We start from the raw sequence: 26,484 nt of genomic DNA, 5'->3' as shown, positions 1-26,484 counted from the left end.
CAGAAAAAGAAATGTTAGGTTTTACGACAGCATGTTGATCAAAAGGTTATGAAAGGAGGAAAAAAATTGTTAGATTTAATGTGTTAATAATCATTAATAACTTATGCATTACATTAATTGTATTCAAAAGGTTTTAAATAGTTTTCAAATGTCACTTTTCAGAAAACTTGTTCCATCTGAACAGTTATACATATTAAGGTCCGTCCATACGTGTTCATAGACATAAATATGAAACAAAGAAGAAGCTGGAAGACATTTAGACAAACCAGAATCTGCATCAGTCTCTGTCATTTTTTATTTTTATCATTAAAAACAGGTCAGACACCACATCCACAATGTCTGAGAGTGCATGCTTGTGCATATTATGACTTTAAGAGTTTTTTCTGTCTCAATGTGTTTAAGTTTAGAAACTTTGATATAAAATGTGTTTTCTTACTTTTAACTGCATAGGGGTATCTCTACAAAATAGGCTAAACTTCAAAACTAATAGATTTAAACTCAGATTTCATTTTCACGTTACTTGTTGGATGCTGCAAAAAGAGGAGAGTAGCATCCTGCTACACTTCTACCTCTTCCTGTGGACCATTATACGGCTAAGTACCCAAAATAACATGTAATTTATATGATTGAAGATATTATCAGATAGTGTGCCTTAATAGAATATTTTGAGAAAAAAAAAGAACATCACAGTTCTTTCATGACCAAAGTCATATAAAAGGCACCTGGATTCATTTATTTATGTTTTTTTTTTTTTTTTTTTTTTTTTTTTGGCTATAGACGTATTTAAAAAATGTGGAGTAAGAAAGTGTGTCCCTTTCTCAAAGACAACTTTCAATGTCTGGAAGACAGAAACACACAACCATGCCAAATCACATCTGCCAACAGCATTGTAACAGGAGAGTTACATGTGAGCAGGTACAAATGTAGTCTAAATAAACCACTTTTCAGTCAATATTTCACACCGTTTCATATTCCAACAGATGGAAGCATTTAAATTTGAAAATGAGACGAGCAGATGTTTGTGGTAGTTCAGACAATTTAAAAACCTTTTTAGCAAAATCAATGACAATAAAATTTATACTCAAAAATGGCATAATTAATACACTAATTTATGACTGGCATTATTAAGATGTAACTTTTAAACTAAAACACATTTTGAAAAATAAACCAAAATGAGTTCAAGTAAGAATGGTTAACTTGGATCCTATTGTGCAGATTAGAATCATTTTAACCAATTTGAACTGAAATTAGAATTAGTTCTTGCTAAGAATGCACAATACAGCCTGTCACGCTACAGGTGAAACTCAATAAACAGAAGAATCATCAGGTTATTTCTATGATTAAACTCAAAACATGGGCCTCTAAACATAGATCACACAGATTGGTAAGTGATTTATTTAAATGGTACAAACTAGTAGTCCACAGATTAATCAGTCCGACAATAAATTGGCCCCGACTTGCTTAATTTTGGAAGATCAGTAATGATTTTGCTACTGATCTTCCAAAACAACACTGTTCCAAAACAACACTTAGCAAATTTCCAGACTAAAAAAAAATGTCACTGGCAGTTCAGGCTTTTTAAAGATTGATGATCAGCCAAGTTACAGTCGGTACTTCAGACCTTCACACAATTCACAAATTATTTGCAATTATTTTTTTATTGTCTGGCATAAAAATTTAGTTTATCTTTGTGCCTGAATAATTTTACTATCAAATATTTCGGTTTCATTTTTGCTAAAAGAATAAAATAAAATGTTTCCAACAAATAACTGTAAAAAAATTTAGCAAACACGTAGAATGAGCAAAGTGCTGTACAGCAAGTCTAATAAAACAGCAGCAATTAGATAAATGAGTATAAATGTTTCTGTGCAACAAAAGCAGTGAAGGCAAACATAATATGAGCAGCCATAAAAATATTTTTTATATAAATGAAAAGAAAAACTAATATTTGCAATCATTCTCACTAAAACAATGAAAATATGGCCAATGTGATAGTCACATTAGTCACATTGCATGGTTTATGGTTTACGGCTATGTTATAATTATTGACAGGAGATTAATATTTCACTGGAATAATTACAATCTAATGTAATTAGCTTGGAACAGAAAACTCTCTGCCTCAGTTATTCAGTCACAGGCAAAAAAATATGAACAAGATGGTCACCTGTAGACCCTATGAAAGTGGTTAAAGTAAGATATAAACATGGTTGCCAAGAATACAATAAGATTGATTTAATTATACACAACTGTAAGTTTTGCACAATTTTTACACACACATCTTTATTGATTTGTCAAAACATAGGAAAGATATTTCAGAAAAACTTTGAGAGCCATCAATACAAAATGCTCAAAACCAGATCTTGTATTTTCCAGTCGGATATGAGGGTAAACAAAGTCACTTAAACTGTCTCAATCACATCGCAGGACTCCCCAAATGCAGTCCTGCCTTATCCTCCAGCAATCAGAGAGGATTTAGACGAGATATGAGTCTGAATGCTGTGACCTGATTTGAGTCAGTCAATTTGCTAGTTTATTAATTCCCCGTGGTGCCATCGCGTAATGATTATTCAGTGAATTTGTGCTGCACAGCCAGGCATCCTCTGCCACCAGCAGGGTCAGCGAAGGGCACAGCGATTTGTTGTCAGCATGCACATCCAGCTGTCTGCTCAGCTGACACCACGCTCTAATGAGGAATGGTGGACAGCCAGTCATTTACTGCTAAAACTGGTATTTTTCAAATTACAGACTAATTTTTTTATGTAGTCAAAGTTTTACAGACACAACTCACCAGCGCACAGAGAAGAAAAATAGAGGGGTGCTTCAGAGTGGCTAATATTGAATAGTGTAAATTTCCCTCAAGGGCTGCAGAAAGTAAAAAAAAAAAAAAAAAAAAGATTTTTCACAACTGTCAACAGCTTATCCTTTACCTGCTGTCATTGGTGGCCATGCTAACTAGCCTTAGCAGTTTTAGCAGACTATGCTGCAATGAACCAGCTGTAAAAAATAAAGTTAATGAAAAGCTTCTGGTTGGTTGTTTTTAGTTAATACTAGGAGTAAGCAGAAGAGCTATTGTTTTTGTTTTTTAACATACTGCAGCATTAAAGCAACATTATGTAAAAACAAAATATTGTTTTAATGTTTATTATGTAAAATGTTTAAAAGTATTGAATACTTTTAAACATTTTACATAAATGTGACTGAGGATCGTGACTGTTAAAAATCTCTGTTATTTTTAACAGTTTAGACAAATTGCCCGTGCAATTAGTCAGACTTTTATCATCTACGCTTTCTAAATAAATCAAGCCTTTTTTAAGCTACTGTGACCTGTACAAGTCTGTTCTTGTTCTGTTCAGTAACACAAGTGACAAATGCAACACTCTCGATGTCGGTTTCCCCTGTCATCTCCTGGTCACCTCCAACTTGTTCAGAACATTTCAACTCACTCCCAGACAGGACCACATTACACTTGTTTTATTTTAACTACACTGGCTTTGCCATCAGTTTTAGGAAGAATTTTAAACTTGGATTTGTTTTTAAAGCTCTTGCTGGCTTTCATTTAGTTGTTGAATTGCTTTATTCACACCAGGTCCTTGAGGTCAGACAGTTAACATTTACTTACAGTTTCAGACAAAAGTACATACGTCGGAGTGAAGGGTGTTTTGTTGTGGCTTTATTGATCTATAACTGAACTTAACCTTTTTTATTATTATTATTTTATTTGTAAATAATAATTTCTATCACTTTTGTTAATTACAGTTTTAGCCATTCAAGGTCGTAGAAGAATGGAAACAATGATTTTATCCATATTGCCTTTTTGATATTTTCTTTTACAGACTATTTCTTATTTTGGTTCTGAACAATAGCAAAAATGAAGTGAATGTAATAACGCCAGACAGAACACCATCCCAAACAATAAAAACATTAATTACAAAAAGGGCATTTCTGAACTGCAGCTCAGAACTCTGACCCACTTCACTGCTTTTCTTTATTATAACTAATTATTACTGTGAGTTATTCAAGGAAACGAGCTGCTAGCAGCGCTGCTAACTCACCTTAAAAAAAATTAACGCTGTTAAACTCATTTACGATCCTCTGTATTCAGCATTTCTCAGATAGCAGAAGGCATGTAAGTATACAAGTTTGACAAAATATTGTACAATAACCGAACAGACCCATAATACTCCCCACTGTCTATTTACTGAAGTGATGGACCAACCTGACTGCTGTCTGTGTTCGTCACCCCCTCTGTTTTCACGTAATAGTATGATCCCAGATCCTGTTTGCTACAGTCGCACCGCTACCGAAGTAGATGCGATCTCGGCAATAAATTTCAATAAAGACCGAAAAAAACGTTACAGCTTAATGCAAAACCTGTGGCACAGAACCGCGAACGTTTAATAAGATCAACCTCGTCGCGCATTGGAAGCAGCTTCACTCAAACCAGCAATGAGGGTTTTCGCAAGACCACGGAGGTGAAGAAGCAAACACCTTGCTCCTTCAAGCAATAAACTCCTACTGAACGTAAGAACAGTCCTTCACAATACTGGAGAGCCAACCAACCGAGCTCGACTCCATGAGAAGAGGCCTTTTAGTACACAGAAGCAGGCTGCTAGCAAAGCATAGCATAGCTTTCCTTCTTCTGTTTTTTTTTTTGACGGTTCGCTAGCAACGTGTTGGTGCGCATTACCGCCACCAACTGGAGCTCAGGTGCCAACGTGCTTATCTTTGGAACAATAAATTCAAGGAAGTGGAGATGGTTGCCATCAATTTAACTGATTAAAGATTCAGGGTTTTGTAACTCTTGTTACTAGAATGATATTTATTTTATGTACACTATTATCAGTAATGATTAAGAGCATTGGTCACATGGTGTTGCATATTGTGAAATTAGAGTCCTGGATCCTTAATTTTGCTCAAATGGACAATATTGATTGTTTTTCTCATAGACTGAGTTGTTCCCACCATACAGCTGCAGCAAACTGATGGCAAATAAAAAAATTAGGTGACCTTGAATTGTTATTTTTCACCTTAAATTTGTTTTTATATCATTTATAGATTTTTTGGGGGGGAGGGTCTTGTGATTTATAACTATTCATTATTGGCATGGAAATATATCACCCTGGTATTAAAATAACCCAAAGAACCTTTGGGTTCTAACATCATTTTGAAGAAAGACATTCCTTGATGCATGTGAAGTATTTACACACTAGTAAATGTGAAAAGATACAGCAGATATACTTTGACATTGCCAACACATTTAGATATAATTCAAAGATGAACATAGGACTTACCATCATCTTGGAAAAAAAAAACATTTCAAAAGCATGCTGTATGACGCCTTTAAAAATGCATCTCGATAGTTAGTTTTCATTCTGAATCTGAATGCCCACATCCACTTAGGCAACATGTTCCCAGAATCTTGTGAAATCTTTTTGACATGTACAAGATTCTTTTTCTATCATGTTTTTCTCTCTCCTTCTCTAAATGGAGACTGTTGGACTTGCATTTATCTGATCTTTTCCATCACAACTACTCTAAGTCCTCAGAGGGAGAAGAGTGTAGTAAACAACACTTAAGACTCTGGTTTCACTCAGTTCACCAAGTTAAACTGGCTCTCAAATAAGAAATGGAGATAAAACAAAATTGAATCAGCAACTACAATAATACTGCATTCAAGTAATGTCAATTTCTCACAACTCTTCTTCACATTTAGGTATTAAATGTGATTTCTATATTATATTTTAAGTCGATAGTCTCCTGATGTTAAGCAGTATTTTTATTCAGCCTTTTGTCATGCTGTCGGGCAGGGATGCTCAAACCTTTTGAGACCAAGATCTACTTTTTTTCTCACCAGCCGCATGAGATCTACCTCATGACACGAAGACATAAAAAATGTAAATTAACCCGATTAACATATTCTATACAAATATAACATCAGTTATATCAGAAATGATAGTGACAGAAAACCTAATGTGGTTTCTTCCTCAGAGAGATTCTGACACTGGGAGCAGGTTACTGGTTTCTCAGTCAGAAGCTGGTTGCAAACCTGAGGTCAGCAGGTGTCAGTCAGTTATGGCAGATCTGAAATTTGGTTTGATGACATCAGTATGAGAAACTATAGACTGACAGGAGGAACCAAAGAGCTCTGTTAAAGTAAAGGCAAATCTTCTGAATCTGGGATATAATTAATTTAATTTAACATAATCATTGTGGTAAAAAACATTTGTTTGTTAAAACTTAATCAAATATATGTTTCCTATTTGATGTTGGTTGTGACGTTGACTGCAAACAAACAAGGTAATTAATCCAAGTTTGTCGTTTATTTAACGTTCAAAAACTACAGCGGCTGAGATGCGCCACAACAAAGGTAAAACAACCCGAACAGGTGATCAACTCAAAACCACTTGCACCTTTTTATGCTCCTTCTCTGTCGTTTAAGCACACCCGTTGCTGTGGCAACCGCCTGCGCTCCGCAAGCTGAGCAGAGATTACATTAAAAATACTCAGTCCGTTATGATATCAGGTTTCCAGGCTTGATATTTATTTCTCAATTATAAATAAGCCTCTCATGAACACAGCAGTGGTTGATTTGCCAATTTAAACTCCTGCTCTGCTAGTCAGTCGGTCTTTGAGTCTTTATTTTTGTTAATCGAACCGAAACACACTGAATTGTGCAACACCTTGTTAAAACAATTACTGATTATTAATTTTAACATGTTTTGTTGATTTTTTTTATTATTATTATTCTTTAATGAAGCTACAAACCTTTTGGATCTTAGTGAATATTTTGATAAGCCTGTCAGAAGAAGAAACTCTGGCCTCAACTTTGAGGGCTAAATGTTCACTTGCTCTCTGATTTATCCCAACCACAAGCAGGTGCATCGATGAAGAGTCACATCAGCATGTTACACAAGACAGTTAAAAATTAAATTGCTTTGAGATAAAATACTTTCACATAATTCTTAACAAAAAACCTTTCAACCAATAAAGGTTTTTTTGTTGTAGTTGCTTTATTCGTAGAGATCTGAAGGGCTGTTCATAGATTTCATAAGGCAAGTGAAAGATTAATTTCCGATTGCCCTCTGTGTGGTTGAAGGCACGTTTCCGTCAGTATTGTAACTGAGGTGTTGCATTAGCTTTTGAAACAATCTTTTTTCACTTTACCATCTGATAATTGCAGAAGTGTGACAACACTTTCACTCCTGGTGGCATAAACAACTCTTGAACAATTTATGAAAATCTATTTGAGGCATGAGCTCTTTCAGCCCTTTGAAGCGGAGTAACACACTTTGTTTGAAACATTGATGATGTTGCTTCCACCCCAGTGAGCTTCTATGCAGCACTCTTCCACTAAAATCCAGAATAAAAACCTTTAAACTTGAGCATGTTCTTGCCATTCCATTTTTGGAAGTCTTTAATAATTTTTATACAGTAAAACATGAACTAGAAATAAAGCAACCTTTCATCAAACGACTGCAGTTACTATGTTTTCATATAATTTAATATTCGGTTAAGTATGAAGGTTAAGCTGTCTGCAAAAAAAAAAAAAAAAAAAAAAGGTCTGAGAAAGCAATGCAGTTACCTTCATGTGGCTGTAGTAGAAATGACTAGTAATTGTTTACTTATAAATTGAAAAGCTTTACATAAAAAGAGCATCTGTATTGCAATGATTGCAAACCAAATTATGATCAATTTTGGCATTTAAATTTGATCAACCCACTGGCAATAGTGCCACATTTGCAATTTGAATAAGAGAGCAGGATTAATATTATATAATTAAAGTATGTCTGGAAGTCCACAATGTGATCTATGTGACTGTGTTTTTTTGCATCCAGTGTATTTATAAAGAACATTACATATTTATCATTACTGTATGAATCATGGCATCCCTTCTACATGCTAACCTTTGAACACCGAGGACAAATCAGATAAACTTTTGCTGCTGATATTACAGATGTAGGATGAGTTGAGCTTACAAATAAATCATCTTGTAGGTCTTTGAAAACACAAGTGACAGCAGGTGGGTAGATTTTGCAAAATGTAGTATTTAAATGCCTTCAGTCATCAAGCCATCGAAACAGACAAAAATGAAAGATCGTCCCAACAACTAAAAACTAAACTCCCTTGAAGCTTTGCTGCAAAAATGAATCAAAACTTTATAAATTAACTATCCACGGAATATCATTTAGCTTGTCAATTTTTCAGAAAGATGAATAGCTGCATCCCAGCTGTCTTCTTCATTGCTTAATAAAACATCTCCCTTGTACAGATTCTCATACTACATTGATTTACAACTTTAAATCACAGATAAGTAATTTGGCAGTTTAATCATTTATCTACTGGGAAAACAGACACTTGTGTAGATTAAACATAGTGACAAATCTCCTTCAGCACCCCTGCATGCAACATAGATTGATTTATTTATGTTTCATACATATGTGCAAAAGCAGTAAAAGGTATCAGACTATTCAGGTCTGAAATATAGAGAAGTAAAACTTTGTAACAATAAATGTCAATCTGTAGTGAATTGAAGAAACAAGTAAAGTAATGCATTACTTCCTGCTTGTGACAGCGTGTGTGTGTGGTTGGTTGGGTGTGTGATGTGTGTGTGCGTGTGTAGGTGTGTGTGTGTCGATCCCTGGATGACAGCATGTGTGAGAGAGAGGATGAGAGCACCTGGCAGCCACTTGGCAACTCTCCGTCCCATTTCATTTGCTCTCCTAATGACTGTACGTAGGCTCGGCTCTTCTCTCATTCTGTCCACATCAGGACGCAGCACTGAGAGCGTTCCCACCAACAGCCCCATTTATCACAGATTGTCGACTAATTGTAAGTACCCCACGCTTCTGACATTACTACTTCACATTACAGTGGGCTGTTTGGTATGCAAACTGCGCACAGATGAGCAGCTCATCTCCCCGTGACTGATTTTCCCATCCTGTTACAATAGCAGGTTTATTAGGCGTTTTCAGTTAAGTCTTTACAGTAATTGAGGAAAGAAATTTTGATCAGTTTTACAGTAGACTCTTCCAGCTTTTAAGTTGAAATAAGGCTGCAGTGTTACACTTTGGGGTATATAGTCACTCTTCTGTATATAGTCACTCGATGCTAAAGTTAAACATTGATGAATGCAATGTTAGGATTTCAGAATCAGAAATGGACCAGCTCTTAAACAGTTATAATGTTGACCTCCAACTTTTATCAGTTTTGTAGTTAATAAACTTCAATACCAAAGAAGTAGCTCAAATCTCCAGATTCTACATCATGTAGTAAGTGGTTTCTCCTGAGACTAAACGCAAAACTGTGAAGGAACATTTCTATTTTAATGGTTTTAGAAATGACTTGATATTCTTTGTCACCTCTGTGTCTAACAAGCAAGGACGATTCAATTACAATTATTGAATTGACATCTAAATAACAAGATTAAAAGGTGTCACATTGACACATTGAGGGTTTGTTTTCCTGGCAGATTGACTTTATAATAGTTTGAAGGTGATGTTTGACCACAAAGACTAATCGGCAGTTCAGGCTACTGAATGCAATTCTTTATAATTGATATAAATGGCAGAAATTATGTTAGTAAGACACAACTTACACAATTATACCTTGCACAGTATAATTCATACTTTGTAGAAACATATTTCTTTTCACTTATTGTGTTATGGTTTATCAGGCAAAGCACTTTGAACTACATGACATTTACAACATTTACTGGGGCAAGTCTATGTTTTACAAGGACTTCATTTTGTGTAATTCTATTTGCTTCATGGCTCTAAAGTAATAGTACAATTCTTCCATTGGATTTGTATGGTTGTTTGCTTCAAACTGAGACTTTCATCTTTCACCCTTTCACAATTTACAAATGACAGAGGCCATTTCCAAAGGCAAGCACATGTCAGCAAGAATTAAGACTTAAACTGAATGGTGAAAACATTAAAGCACACATTACTCTCGTCTAACAAAGAGCCGCAGCAAAGGACTGTTTTTGTGCAATGATGAAACGCATAAAAGACCATGTCAGATCTCAAAACATGAAAGAAGACAAATCAAAATTCTAGTTGCGTTTTTTTCTTTAATTTGCAGCTATATGCCACACTCCCTGCTGAGTAGAAGCATGCACACAAAGACTATGCATGTATAATATTTCACTTGCTTTCTTTCCACGAAAATAGTGAGACTGAAAAAGATACAATTTGGAAGCAAAGTTAGGAAACCCAAACCCCAACCAATTCCCCCTCCTCATTTAAACCCGTTTCAATTTGATCCCAAACAGTCTTGGATACGAAGGTGGCTGTCACTCCTCCAAGATGATTACTGGCAGAGTTAAAAAAGCAAGTTGGATCAAGACTTCAAAGAAAATATTTATAATGTATTCCAGCAGGGAAATACACATAACTTTAAAAAGTAACAGTTAGTTTGGACACTAGATACAATAAAATAACTGAGTGGATAGTGTGGAGCTCTGGGGGGTAATTTTCATGTTTGACACTGATGCGGTCCTGCCATTCAGATGAAAGGTGCATTAAAGTTAATGTTGGCTGAAAGCAGAAACCGACCTTCAGGATAATGTTCCTTCCTATGATTACTGCACTGACCTTCAGATGGAAACGGCAGCGCTCCTATTGCCAAGCCTTCATCATTATCTACTGTAAGTAGCAAGGGTTCATGCGGATCACTACGAATTATTGATGAATCTCAATTAGATTCGTCTCACTCCATTTAATTCTACACATTTAAGATATGGTTTGCCAAAAATTATGCTTATCAACATCCTGGGAGTCATTTATACGCTGGAGCTGAGTGTTGATGGGAATATTGTTGATCATGTTAAATATGCAGCAGGTTCTGCTTCCTTTGGCAGTCCTGATGATCACCATGACACCCATCACTCACCTTTTTTTTCCACCACCCTTGTATGTGCTATTTTCAGATGAGCCTTTTCACTTTAACTGAAAGTTCATTAAGCAACCAGAAAACCTGAAAACAAATTGCCTGTCAGAATAGTACACGGCAAAATGGCTCCTAAATGTTATTCTAATGGCCTGCTAGAGTCAGTTTATGAGAACATTAGGATTCTCCTTCATAGCCATCATAAAAACAAACTGCAAATGTTGAATGCATGTGGAGGACAAAAAATAGAAGAGGGGCTTCTGTAAAGAAATTGAAACAGATTATATTTTCCCTTTTCTTAAATTAAGTTTAAGACTATTATTCAGTCATTCATATATGCAGTAAATTGGAATGCATTAATAAAGTCAAATTATTCAATCATAAAACAAATGCCTTAAAAAAATGTGTGGTACTTTGGAAGTCAATGTCTACAAACAAACAAAAAACATTTGACTTGTTTAAAAATGCTGACTCTTGCTGCTTTTTTATCCTGGTCGACTAATTAGAATTGACTTTTATCAGGACCACAATGCGAGTGCAATTATACCCGGGGAGGAAGATGGACTGCCAATGTGGAAAGCACATTGGCAGTCCAAGCTAATTCAGAGGCTCAGGATATACTCAAGTTGCATCCATAGTGATACATTTTACAACTTCATCTGGTTTTCTTGTCTCGAACAGGAACTTTGTTGTCTTCTCATGGGACAAAACGCCGCAGTGAGACTGCTAACTGGAACAAGGAAGGAACACAACATCTGTCTTGACCTCCACTTACTGGTCACCAGTTACTTTGAGATTTCACTTTTAAATATTTTTAACAGAGCTGTCAGAGCCTTATGCATCAACTCATACTCTCAGGTTTAACCAACCGGAGACTACTGTTAGTTTCTCAGACCCATTTTACAAACTTCAGCTATGAAATACTCCAACTCTGTCACTGTGTTTTAGATGGTTTTGATTTGTTTCCATGTGTTTATTTGTCAATCTTAACAAAAGTCTAATACACATTTGTTGAGTTATCTTATGAACAGTCAATGTTCTTCCAAACAAGCTTTGCTTTGATCATCTTCATCTATCCCTCTTCCCAACACCTGAACTATACCTTTAAGGTTAAGTGGGTCAAGGGTTGCAGTTGACTTTCAGGACCAAACCTTCTTCCAGGTACGTAAGCCACAAAACCAAGAAACTAATTCTACACTTCTATCCTACAATCTCTTTTAAGATGCCTCATCCCCACATTCCTAAAAAAAAAAAAAAAGTACTTCCTCTTTCTACATAGACTTGAGTCAAACCGTATAAAGTCCATTACAAATTAAATTTTGATAATAATGTGTAGTGAGATGGAACAACAGGGAGTCAAATAATTTTGTCTGAGAAAAGCACCGAAACGCTGTGCTCTTTGGTTTAGCTGTGACAAGTTATTAAAATTGTAACCCAGTCCCAGGGGGTACTGTGCAATTTTAGAATTAATATACAATTTAGAGCTCAATGTTTTTTTTCAGCTTTTGAATTATTCATGTGTGTCTGGTATGGACTTGGGTCTGGTGGAGGTAAAATGACTGCAATGCATACAAATTAATGCATTGTGTCAGTGTATTAGAGAAGAGGAGACGACACAGATTAGGAGGACAAACATTATGCATGGCAGCAAAACAAGAAGCTTGGACTGGTGCAGAGGTTACACCTCAACAAAGCGGCATAATAAGAATACTCAAAGATGATAAAAGGTTGTTTAAAGGTGTCATGATGTGTCTTTGGGAACATGCAACCAGTGATCTTATTCATGTTCTGTTTAACTGATTGTACTATAAACATTCAGTCCATAACATGATTTTCATGGAAGCAATCTGATGGCTTCCTACAATAATTTGATTTCTGAGATGGGCTGAAAAACTGTTTGGTTTCATGAAAATAATAATGTATAATTAAATTCAAGGAAAAGTTCTGTTGTGAACTGTAATGGAGATAGGTCAGATTATACAACTGTTCATAAACCAATCCATTGTAAACTACTAGAAAAAAACAACTTCTTAGGACCTGATCTCTATTACATAAAAAGATGACATTTCTGTATATTTCTTTTGATGAATATTTCTTTAGAATCAACTAAAAGATAAAAATTTTAGGGATTTTGAAAATAATTAACTCAAAGAAGTTCTCTATAAAATCAATAATTACATTTATCTGGAATCAACCTAATAAATGTAATTATTTATATTTATATCCATTTGGAGACATGTAATAATCTCTTTAAAGATTACTAAAGGAAAATAATGTTTTTATTACAATACAACAAAACTACCCTGGGCAGTTGCCCATGTCACCCATATCAGAAACCGACACTGTGTTATAAACCCAATGAGAAAAGGATTCTGCTGCCTTAAGTTTAGATGAAAACCCAATTTCTGAGGTTCTGGTTTAATTCAAAGTTTTCTAAATCTCTAAATTAGAAAAGTTGCTTTGACCAGAGCCTACAGAGACATTTCTATGTGACCTGGAGACCAAAAGTTAAGATACATGGAAGATCACTCCAACTCAAATTTAATTTTTACTTGTTAAAATTCAACAATGAAAAACAAACTTCAGTTGTTAACTTGGCGCATATTCACAGCAAAAATGCTTTCAGTGAGTCTTATTTAACTAAAGCAACATCCCCCCTACCTTCCTTTTCAAAGACTTACAACCAGAAATATAAGACTATATAATCATTGACCCTCATGAAAATTCTTGATGCAAGGAGAAGAACAAATATTTTGGTTTAGTGTTCAACATTACTCTGGACAAAGCAGCGTTTTATAAATGACAGCACAATTACACTGATTTGATGTAGTAATTTGTCTAGAAAAATATCTTCATCTTTTCTGAATGAGCAGTTGAAAACTTGCTTTGAACTTTGAATGTTTATGAACCCCAGCTCTGGGGTTCTCTGGTCTTAATTCAATAACTGACTAGTTGTGTTTTCTGCAGCTGTGCCTGAGTAAATTAAGTCCATTGATTATGTAGTTTCATTTTTCTGGTTAACTTCTGTAAGTCTTTACAAAGTAAGGAAGAGGAAATATTGGTTTAGTTAACAGGCTCACTCAAAGCATGTTTTCTGTGAATATGTAAACATTTCTGTTTTATGATCTTTCATTTATACACTTTTCATTCAGAGAATGACCATCGTTGGATTTTTATACATATAAAATAAGGGCAGAAGATCATTTTAACAAGTTCCGCTGGGTGTTTGATATAGCTAAAAATCAATCGATCTGTAGGAAATTTCCTTTCAATTGCAGCCTTGGGTCTTGTTGAAGATTTCATAACAAGCTAAACTTTTGTGGTGCACACTGGGACTCCAATTAGAGCCCCAGAAAATGGCTGTATTTGTTGGTTTTCTGCATTTCTTCAATCTAGCATTTTGAAAATGTGTTCTCTTTGGAAAAACAGAAAAAATAAATCTATTTGTCAATCATTAATTTTTTAATTGCTTCAAATTGAAAAAGCAAAGCAGAAATACCTCTGCTTTGCTCTGCTGTGATAGTTTATCACAGCCTAAATGAAACAAAAATCTGAGGCACGTTCATGGATGAAAAGATAAATATTATCTATTCAACTACAACACCAGAGGCTTCGTTTTTAGCAGGAACTATTCCAAGAATGCCATGCTCTCTAGTCAGTTCACCCTTTTCAGAGAGACTGGAGTTCATCTTTGAGGGAAAGACAGTTTTTAGTTAAAAAATAAAGATTCTCAGCATTGTGCTAGTTGTATTCTTTTAACTGCTGAACTTAGAAAGGTGAAAAGTGTCTTTTCTGGCTGGCCTTGTTTGTCATCAGAAAAATTTATATTTTGAACTCTAGAAAATCTTTTTGTTGTCAATTTAAAATGCAGGCATATGACAATAGCTTGCAAACCTTACGTTTTAGTCAAAAGTTGACCCTGCAGTATAAAAGTAAGAGGTGTTAAATAAAAACAGGCCTGAATTATTTATAACCTCTGCACCGTTCTCACTTTCTAGGCTGGAAATGTGTTTGCTGAAAACTGGCCAAAGTTTTCCCTGCTCTCAGCTTACAGAACATAGTGTATTGAATTGAATCACTGAAGACAGCTGGGGCCGCCCTTTATGATAATGCACCCTCTACAATTACTGCTTCGACCTTCCCTGGTGAAGAAAAATGGGGATACAGTCCGTTCATTTAGCAGCCCCTTCAAACACTCAGTGGCAGCTCTGTTGGACCGCTGGACTACCTTTTGCCCTCCACTGACTTTTGTTGGGAGGAGACAGAAAATACATTAGACAGGTGACAGAAAGATGAATTAGATGTATTTGTCAACCAACAAGAGGACATGAGTGCATTAATTTTTTGTAAACAAAAAAATCCACTTATTGATGGAACTGGTTGGAAACATTGGTGCCAAATACAGATTTGATTAATTGTTTTGTCCGCTGAAAAGCAGATTTTTTTTTGTTTCTTTCGGAGGTGAAGGCAGAGCTCAGATTTGGCATATTTTCCCTCATTATACTACTGTGTTCAGAAAGTGAAAAACTGTAGCCTCTTCCAGAAGTGTAATTCATACCGTTTTACTGCAGTGACCTCTAAGCATCAACACTACTACATGTTCTGTTTTTATGTCAAGTTACAATTATTGCAAGAAGAAAGGGATTCAGTTTGACCTCAGCTATGTTTTTATGCATTTCCATCTCTAACTGTTGTCCACACATTTTACAGGAACTGTGCAACATACTGCTAATCCCAGATATTCAGACATACCATTACACTAAATCTTTAAATGCCATGTCCTGTTCCGAGGTCAGATACGATTTTTCAAACTTTGTTAGAAGTTAAATGCCAGAGTAATGAGCAAGATATGTTTTCATAGAATCATTAATTAGTTTATACACACTGTAATGCCTACATTTTTAAACAGCTTAGAAAAACCCAAATGAGGATGTCATGGCTTTTCAAGTCTATGAAAGGTTATTTTCACAACAACATTTAGTTAAATTAAGGCTCTCCTATGAATCTATTTTAAAGGCAAAACCTGCATCACACTGCCTCCTTCTGGGACATCATGGAAAAATCTAAAGAAATTAGCCAAGTTAAAGACATGCTAAAATCTCACTCAGAAGAAATCATTACTTCCTTATAAAAATTACCGGATCATCAAAAAATCCGAATTTCAGTTTAAAAAGTAACTAAGGGACAAAAACAATAAGAAATTGGCCATTTCATTAGTCAATCAATATGGTCAATCAACTTCAGATTAATGACTTCCCAATCAATAACTGCTAACTCATACATTTGAAGGAGAAAGGGCTGAAACTTGTAAACCTGAGCGTATTATACTAGCTGTTAAGTAAGTAGCATCATTTTGTGTGGGTGTTTTGCTGCAGGAGGGACTGGTGCACCTCACAAAATGGCTTTGTGATGAAAGTATATCACGCAGAAATGAAAAAGGCAAAAAGATAAAGAAAAAACTGGAAGGAAGTTCATATTTGGGCCTAAATGGGTCTTCCAAATAGTTAATGATCCTAAGTACATCCTCAGAGTAGCTTCAAAATCAAATGTCTTTGGTAGAGTTGAAATGTGCGTGGAATTCAAGTAAAAAAATCTGACTAGGTTCTATCAGGACAAATGTACTAAAGTTACTTGCAAGTTGTTGTGATGTGTCAATTCAACCAAGTATGCATGTTAGAAAGTTCTAAAAACTAAGAAATTCTCACAGTTAAAAAAAAGTTGGTAATTCTGATTGAATAATATGTTTTTTTCACACAGTGGGGAATAAAAAGTTCTCTCAAGCTCATATTTGATAAAGATATGTTTTTTTGACGATGCATGTGGCCCAGAGACAGCATTATCAGAACAACATAGAAAAAACCAAGGACAGATAAATATAACACAGAAATAACACAATGATAAATATGTCACTGAACACAAGAGCAGAACAAGGACAGGAAGGATAAGACATTTCTGTTTATGCACTTTCTATTTTTGCTAATCTACACTGGGTTCTCAGATAATTATATTCAAACAATTAAAAAGGGTCATTCACTTTGGAAGGAAAACTCGGGTATAAGGCTGGATTACATGGAGTTGTCGTGGAAGCTTGGAGATAAAAGATATATATACATAAAAAAAAGGCCACTAAAACCAGAAGATGACTTCAGGTTTACTCCAACACCAGTACAACTGTGCCTCTTTCTCCCATTTAGTTTCACAACATTTATGCATTAAAACTACTTGCTATTGGCCTCAACTGGAAGCAAAGAAGAATCCAATTATGCTGTACTCAATTTGTCTCAGAACTTGGAACTTAGATTTGGGAATCATGTTGCGCCGAGTTCAGCTTGCACAATGTACAAATCAGAAAACCAGCCGGGATTGGGATGATAAAAATATGTCATTTTATGCATTCAAATTCTAAAAAGAAACTTGCTCATAAATAAATACATAAATGAATAAAGTACAGTATTAGGTCTGCCTCTTGCTCTAAGTGATCCAAACACACTGCAAATAAACTGATCATTTCTGCGACCTTGACTATGATAAGTATAGCCATAATTAATTCAAGGTTAGTTGGGAGCCTCTCACTTTCCAAGTTGTAATTCCAAGTTTATTCAGACTTGGAATTTAAAATTTCCAACTTCAGATTTTAATTCAAGACAGAAATACAGGAAGGTTGAATTTATGAAAAGCACAAATCTGCACCCTAAGGAATTTTGTAAACATGTAATGGATTTGTTTTTTAACTGCGTAGTTTAATGCATTTATGACAGAACATTTAAAATTCAAAATGTGCATTAAGAATATTGAATCTGGTCCCACAAAACAACCCCAGAAAGTATTTACTGGTACATCCTCTGACTGCTAACTCTGGAAATGATGAAGGGAAGTTTTAGGAATAGAGGAATTATTTTTGGCTCCCAGGCAGTAGGATGGAAGAGGCACTGAAATTTTAAAATGAATCAAAATCTATAAAATCTTGAGTCCAGTCCACAGTCTTCTTCCTGAAATACTTTACCAGAAATTAGTCATGGAAGTATTTAAGATTAATGTGAACTGCTACTTCTTTCACTTTATTAGATACGTATGATTTTACTTTGTCTTCTCACAGTATTTGCTTCCTTAAAATGTTTCTAGAAAGTGTATTTTCAACACTTTTGGATTATTTGACCTTCGCAGAATGAATTGTGTGCCTCAAGCTGACAAAACATTTTGTTATTAAATATAATCTAATTTATTTCTGAACTTTGAATGTTTCACACCTATTTTTTTTCCACAATGCATGCTGAGCACACCACAAATGCTTCAACTAATTTAAGAAAACCTCAGGCTGAAAATAAAATGCAGAAAAGCACTGAAATGATAACTAAATGGTGTCACACTGGTATTGCTGAACTTTGTCAACATTTAACAAAAATGCTGAAAGAAAAAGAATGGCAGCTATATAATTCAAATCTCTATAAAGTAGGTACTTCGTATGTGAATCAAACAGGAAACTCGTGCAAGAATGATGATGTTTGTGTCTGTTTAAGGCCTAACACCGCTGAAGTCCAAGCTTTTAATACAGCACAAAACTCTGGTGTGAGGCAGATTTTGGCCTACGTGATGAAAAAAGAATAATGAAAACTTGGAAAAAAAATTGTACCACAGACGATGAGGGGACTTGAATGCATTAACCTTTTGATTTTGTCGACATGCGACAAGCTGATATCATTTTGTCAAATTGACCGATTTAGTTGGATACCAGCTTGTGCTCAAAGGCTTTTTGGTAAAATTGGCCCATCATAATCCCAGACATCTGCTTGGCGTCCCAATAACAGCATACTGAAACGATCTTTACCAGGAACTATTGATGAAACTTTCCATATTTGTAGTTGATCTGTTGTGGTTATATCAGCTGCATCCCAAGAAGCCGCAGCATTTTCTGTGGCTAATTCAGTCAATGAGAATCAACTGCTTTGTGGAAAAAAAATTCCACCAAAAACATTGATAATGATGACTTTTTCTGATTTTATTTGTTGGTTTTGAAAAAGAAAAAACTGTAGACATCACTAATTCTATTAACATATGAATCATAAACATTTGGTCTGGGCAGTCCTACTTTGAGGTGTACAAAAACTGTAATAGCTTTTCAACTCGAAACTGCTTCACACAAACTTAGCACAAAAAATAAAGTTTTGTAGTAGATGTTTTTTGCCTGGAGTGACCTCAACTAGATAACAGCCACACATTTTGTACAAATGGAGTCACGCATCAATGAACAGGAAAGAAGGCAGGTGGAAACTCACCTTTTACCCGCAAGCTCTCCGGGATCCCATCCTGATGGAGTAAGAACAAAACAAATTATAATAAGCACAATAAAATACACCACTTTCAAAATCCTGATATATGAAAGAACATGTCTGAATACAATTTCTGTGGCACAAATGAATATACAAATTCAATCATTGACCCGTTATGGCAAAGTTCTTTCAGCATGCAACACAGCAAATAATTGAGTTGTTACTTCTTTGCACCGTTCTCACTAAAGCCCAAGGATTTCAACTTAAACAAATCTACTGCATTTTCTGGTTCAAAGCTGCTGGAAGAACACTTTTTGTTATAAAGGTCCTGTTCAGATCCAATTATATGATGAAAAATAGGTTTATGGCTATAATTACCTTCCAATTTCTTTTGCAGCATTCAAGTTATTTAGCAATTTTTTTCTTGACACTTTTCTTCTCAATTGTTTGTAACGACAAATATTTGTTTTGCACTGCTCCATCTTGACAGCTTAAGCAGCAGCCTTGTTTTTTTCATTGTTTTATTGAAAATCCGCATGCAGTCTTTGCTGTAGCTCCTCCACAAATGGAGGGCATACAGTGCAATAGATTTTAAAGGGATCTATACTGAAGTAGTGTATACATGTCAAGTTTATCTCTTGACATATTAATTTGTGGCCACATTAAGCATCATCATCTATAAATGTTTATATCAGACAGGTAGTCAGATATACAATGACCCAAGTATTTGCAAAAAAAATTTGGATATTCTGTTTCTTCCCCACTTCTGACAATCAAAATATTGTCAAATTTTCAACCATGTTGAGACCAGACCCTCCATATAGTTGATGAGTAGCACTATATGAGCAAAGCATCACTGAATCATCTGCATCCAACAGTCACCTATATCGTCTCCAACTGCACATCCTGTTCCATAATTATTCAGTAACTTTGATACATCATCCATACAGACAATTATAAACACTGAAGAAGCAGACACTCAATTATCCCTTGTTACATGCACTGACTGAGCATAGCAAAAAGATAAGATTTTTACTAATAATTTAAAATATTTGTCTGCATATAGTGTATATAATATAATTTATATAATCAAATATATATCATATATTTATGTATTAATATATAAACCATATATATTTATATATGTGGAACAAAAAAAAATTTTGGAATCACCTGTCATATAAGTCTGTACAACATTTAGATTTAAATTTATCAACAGTAAAGACAAAACCTTCTATGTTGTTTAAAAATAATCCTCTTTTTCCTTCAATAAACCGTCTATGGCATTAGGCTGATAATCATCGCCATTTATTTATCATGCATGAGGAGACTGGGCTCATTTCTGTTTGTTTTTCTCAGTCCGCTTTTAGCTATTATGTTTTTATGCATGATTGTTACCTTTACATTTGCCATTTTCTCATACTCACTCACACTTTATCTTCTAAACTATATGACCAGAAATTTGACAATAACCAGAATAATCTTTGCTTGAAGAACCGTGACCACGGTACTTTAAGTCAATATTCGTTGGAAAACCTCCACATTTAGATGCTATATAAAGTTGTGGAAAAATGTTTACATCAAAGTTAAAGAAGAATACATATTAGACTTCTCTTCAGTGGAATCTTGATAGTTCATTATTCTTGAAAAAAAGTCTTTACTAGTTCTTGCAGGGAATTATTACAGAGAGGATGGATGCATTTAGCAATGACTCTACAGTCAGCAATAGACCAGAGAGTCTGCCAAATACAACCGAATTAGCCAGTTCTAAGGATTTTTGCTTAATATTTGTGTAATGTATTGACATGAACTAAGTGGTTGGAAGATAAATTGGACTCAGTGAAGCTAAAGTTTAGAAATATTATATATTTTCCTGAAGTTATGCTGCAATAGTGTTGTAACGTCTTAGTAGAAAGGTATCTGATAGGATTGCAAGTGTGGAACTGCTGCAGCTAATCAAATTCTAATAAGAGTCAAAAACACCCACAGAAATTGAGTTTTAATATTCAAGTTTTATGTGTAGACTTCCTAAAATAACACTGTTTATGCTCTGCTGGCAACATATTAATCACATTTACAACTAAATTTAGAAGTATTTTAACACACCATGAAGACTTAGGAACAACTTTTACATTTTGGGAACAAAAGCTGCATCTAAACTTATTAACTGAATTAAATAGATAGAGGTGATAATTAAAACCAAACCCAAACTGGCCCTGAATTAAATCGTTTGGAACCTGGGAAACCAATTACAAGAAAAACAGAAGAGGACCAAGTTGGCTTTTTTTTCATAATCCACTGTTTCTATTTACTAAATCAACATGATGCAATAAACAAAACATTATGAACGGTAACAACCTTCTCCTGCCAATCATTTCCTTTTTTTCCCCAAAACATTGTTAAGAAAACAACACAACAGGAAGAGGAGCAGAAAGTGCCTGTTGCTCTTTGGACCATGCTGGTTCCCCCACAAGAACTCTATAGGAGATGACATTTAGATTTGCACTACAGGAAAGAAAGACTTCAAAAGGGGCTCATTTGCATATTGCAGACTGTGTTCACACTTTATTTGTTTAAAAAGAATGATTTCCCCAGAGCCACTGGCAGCCTTGCCTCCTCTGCCCCCTGAGACTCTGCAGACATGGAAACACCCAGCTGCACAACTTCTGTTTCATCTGCCCTGTAACAACTGTTCGTCTGACCAACCACGTCCATCTCCACGCCTTGCACATCATCTCATTCCTGCAGGCCTTCTGTTCTATTTGTCGTTCTCATCAACTGCTTCTGGTCTGATGTTCTCCACAAACGGTGTTCTAGTGTTTCTACAAATACAAGATAACTGTTTATCAAGTCCAAAATCAGTCCAGCCATTTTCTAAATAATCCTGGGGAACTCCATGCTTCCGTTTGCTGACAAGATTTATGGATATGGCACTTTCATCTTCCAACAAGACTTAGCAAAGGTAACACCAAAATGACCAAGACCTGCTTACATCACCATTGTGCTGAATGAGTGAGCAAAATCAATTCACTTGGCCGTAAAAAGGGAACCTGTCAGCTTTTATCAATAATAAGTTGAGACAGGACATCCACAGGCTGAACTAATTCAGTACCAGTATTTATTAGAAAAATAAACAAATGAATGAAAGTTTTTTTAATTTTTTTTTATTAACCATTTGTTGTAATATTGTAATTTTCTAAAAATTCGTAGGGCTTGACTTTGCTGCAATTAAAATGACGAGAACATGAAACATGTTACTGTGTGAATTAAATCTGTACAAGTTTCACTTTTTTGAATTTAATTGCTAAAATACATTTACAGTTGATGAACAAAAATGTATTGACATAAAAAAATAGATATGGAACTTGGAATTGTACATTGTGCTGCGAATCAACTTCAGTAACGTTAAAGATAAAAACAACTTTCTGATGTCTGTACTCATCAATCCATTTCTCACTCGAGTTTTTTTTGGTTTCTTTTGTTCCCAACCTCTTTATTTCAATCTCATTTCCTCTCAGCCTACTCCCAGGGGATAACCATGTCACTGGTTATCCACCGCTAATCTAGATTTGCCATGTGGCTAAGCCAGAGCTGGATTGTGGGGCTTTGCACTCAGTTGTCCTTGCCTCCATTTTGTTTGTCCTGACATAATAGCTTGATCTGAAAGCGACAAACTCGCAGAAATTGCTTTCCTGTCTTGTGTCAAGCAAGGCTTGCAGATTTTTCTAAATTGTAAATTATGGCTAACCTCCCATGACAAGGCAATATTAGACTATCGAGTCTATATCATTCAAGGTCTTGCAGGAGATGTCTGAGAACAGAAATTATCACTTTGTTTGATATATAACCAGTTATGATTAGCAGACAGGATGTGTGTCCTACACCTGACCCAATGTGGTGGGATAATTTTTTTTGAAACAGCTACAGCATGTGACCAGATGTTTATGGCTGAGTGACTCTTGGTGATTGAAGTCATTGTGGGGAGGCTTGTGAGGTCATGTCTGATCCTGTTATGCCCGTCACACACCGTCCTTCAAAGCAAAGGGAGGGACAAACCAACAGCAAACTTCACAGAGACGACCGCATTCCCCATAAATGCATTTTCTGTCATTGCAATTCAAAGTGATAAAAAATGTATATTTGTAATCAGATTTGCATGCAAAAACGGGGTTTTAAAGCTAGACGCTGTATAATCACACAATATTTTTCATTTCCAAACGTTTACCCTGCTCATATTGGCTGTATTGGCAAGTCACTGACCTCAGCTTCCCTGCAATCTAGCCAACGGTTAGAGGCAACAAAGGGACATGGCATGATTCAGAGAAAGAGCTTCCAGTGTGGCATAGTCTTTCACAAGGAGTTTACATTTCTACAGCTCTGACAGGCAGATAGATGAGCAGAGTTTACCTCCATCCCCTCACAAGACAAATTATGGTAGTATGCAGATGCTGTAATGACATTCCTCTGGGATGTAATCAAAGTGCCTAACGCATTAATTTCATTCGAGCAGAAAAGCAAATAAATCATTTTTGTAACTTTGTGTCAAATTCCAGCAACATGCTGACATAAATTCATTATGAAAATTACTTTTTCACAACATTATGAAAAAAATAAAGTCAAACAACAAATTTGTGGTGGGAGGTAATCTTATCCAAACGGGATGACATAATAAAAAAAGATATTTGTAATAAACTGTTATTTAAATGACCCGCACCTTTCTGTGTGGCTATTTTTTAAACTTTCCTTCTACGAGTCGATGGAAACCTGACTGACACAGCGCGTTGTCTCTAATTAAACAATGTAAATATTTGTCTGTCAGCCATGCCTATTTAAAGTATTATCCTTTTTGCACAAACATTTTTTTGCTTTATTATAATTTATTGTTAGTATGCATATTTACAGTGTCTGTTCTCAATAATAATGGAAAGCGAGCAATTATAATTACTCAGCTGAACTACAGAACTTAAAAATGCATTTTTTTTTTAGCTCCCTGCTTAATTGTGTATTAAACTTGTAAAAGTTTGGTCCCCTCTACAAGCCTCGCCTGTCTTTGACCATCTGTCTCAAAGTAAGCAAGGCTGAGTAAGATACCAACATCCTGCTAGTTTCATATACATGTTAAATTGATGAGAGAATAAATTTGTTTCAACAGAAAATATAATGAGTAGAAAGAAAGACGTAGGTTCTACTGGCAGAAACAACGATTCTGACCAGAACAAAGGGAGTTCATGTGACTGATAACATTATTGTCCAAAATAAACATTACAAGATAAAACAAAAAAAAAGTAAAATAGTCATACATATGAAAAGAGGCAGAATACAGTTTAAGATACCTATAACATCAAATAGATTTTAATATTTAGAGGACTCTATCCATACATTGAAGGTATATTTCCAAATCCAGAATACTTAAATAATTTTGCTTCACTTCATTTTATTCCAAAGTGAAATTCATTATTTTTTATATTTCCTCAGACATGAAAAACATGCCTTTAAACAGTAAAAAAAAGCACAGATCAGCTAAGTCAAGGGCTATGTTCAATATTTGAAGTCAAAATGGAAAAAAAAAGAAAATTCAAACAGAAAGATCTGACTTATTTTTTAAAGTCAAACTTATGCTTCAAGATTGATTTTAAAAATATGTCTTAACATTTTTTTGTATTTTCTCCTTCCACTGAAAGCAATGCTTTTTGATCCATTTTCCATATTCCTACCCCTATAAGAAAAGTGTCTCATTTCACCAGAGCTCATTTTTTGGGGGAGAATCTGCAGATGTTGGTAACCAAACACTTCTCCCACAAGATCCGCTACACTTTAAAGCACTGATAGAGAAATGTTCCATCTCTGAAATCCTCTGCCAAATCCTGTGCACATGAAGCAAAGTAAATCACATTACCTTCTCCACAGATTTCAAAGTAAACACTTTCCAAGATATAGCTATGAAAGTCTGTGAAACATTTTTTTTCCCTTTGACTTAAACTTGAATATATGAGCTAAGTAGAAACACAAAGTAGTGACAAGATAATTGAGATGAGGTTTACATTAATCACCATTTCAGACTATATTCAATGCAAAAGCCACATAAAAACAGAAAAAGAGCATTTATGTCTCTTCTTGCTTAACATCACTATCTGACAGATATTTGAAATTTTATTACATTGAGAATATGTAATAATGCAAGTTTCAATCTTGCTTTTTAAAAAAGCCTTTTCCACCTTTTATGTCCTTTTCAGTGGTTCTTCTAGTTTAAAGGACGTTTCTTTCATGGAAGTCCACAAAGCACAGAAATTTATTGACCCAAAACAATTTTATAGACTTTGTTGTATTGTTAAGAAAATCCCAAATTGTTAAGGTTTCATAGCTGCATTATTTCTAAGCTTTTTACTAATGATGACAAAAGTAATAAAGCTTTGACAGCATTGTGCTTCCATGTTTGTTTTGGTTTAAATGGAGTTCCTCAAGGCTTATTTTTTGACACTTTTTATTTTCCATTTTAATAAGTCCACTGGAAACAGTATTTTTACAACTGAAGTGTTGCAGACAACAATAGCCTTTAATCAGTTGCCTCTAAAGACAGCAAAGAACTTTAAAATGCCCTTTAACTGCTGCAGACTTTACTATGTGGATTAAAGCATTCAAATGTCTGTTTTTAAGACATCATTAAAATAGTTTACACAACTTCTTACCAATATGGAGATCTCATTGAGTGTAATCAATGTGAGACTTGAACACAGCTATTTACACTGGGATTTTTTTCCCAGAATTAGTATTAAGCTGAAAAGAGCTGAATGCTGGACATTATCTGTAAGAAAACAATTTTCTCAGGTTATTTCTTGAAATGTTTTTGATTATGGTAGATGAGGAAAAACAAGCATGAGTCCTGCTTCCTTTACTTTCAGTTTTAGATTCTGTGCATCAATGCTCTTTAGTTTTATAATGAATCTGTTATTAAGCTGCGTCTCTCACCATGTCAGCTTCAAAATATTTTAAAGAAAGTCTTATTTTAGGCTTGAAGCTCTAATAAACAGTTTCGAAAAGTATTAAAAGAAACACTGTCTTCTTCACCAAGCTTACTTTGGAATAGATTATTCTCAAGGGACTCTGTGTCAAGAAAAAAAATAATAAAGCTCATGTTCAGGATTTATGTAAAAACAAAGTATGGAGATGGCCCAGCCTAAATTATTAGAAAGCATGTTTTTTATATATATAAATCTCCTTAAAAAGGTCAGCAAGTGTTTGACCATTACCTCTTTTTTAGCAGATTTTTGTCTGTTTTTGCTCCTTAATGAACTCAGATATACTCCAATGACGATCCCACCATCTGCTC

General features: G+C 34.9%; 1 protein-coding gene across 1 annotated transcript in view; it reads right to left on the bottom strand.

The window, feature by feature from the left end:
• LOC129360416 (follistatin-related protein 5-like) overlaps positions 1–26,484 on the bottom strand; it is a 173,982-nt gene that overhangs the window by 118,569 nt on the left and 28,929 nt on the right. Inside the window, 1 exon segment of the mRNA XM_055030622.1 lies at positions 19,164–19,194. Coding sequence (XP_054886597.1) covers positions 19,164–19,194 — 31 coding nt within the window.

Source organism: Poeciliopsis prolifica, unplaced genomic scaffold, assembly GCF_027474105.1.
Source record: "Poeciliopsis prolifica strain line A6 unplaced genomic scaffold, Auburn_PproV2 SCAFFOLD006, whole genome shotgun sequence".
Classification (NCBI taxonomy): Eukaryota; Metazoa; Chordata; class Actinopteri; order Cyprinodontiformes; family Poeciliidae; genus Poeciliopsis; species Poeciliopsis prolifica.
The sequence above is the reverse complement of the archived record's forward strand: the minus strand, read 5'-3'. Positions and strand labels throughout refer to the sequence as shown.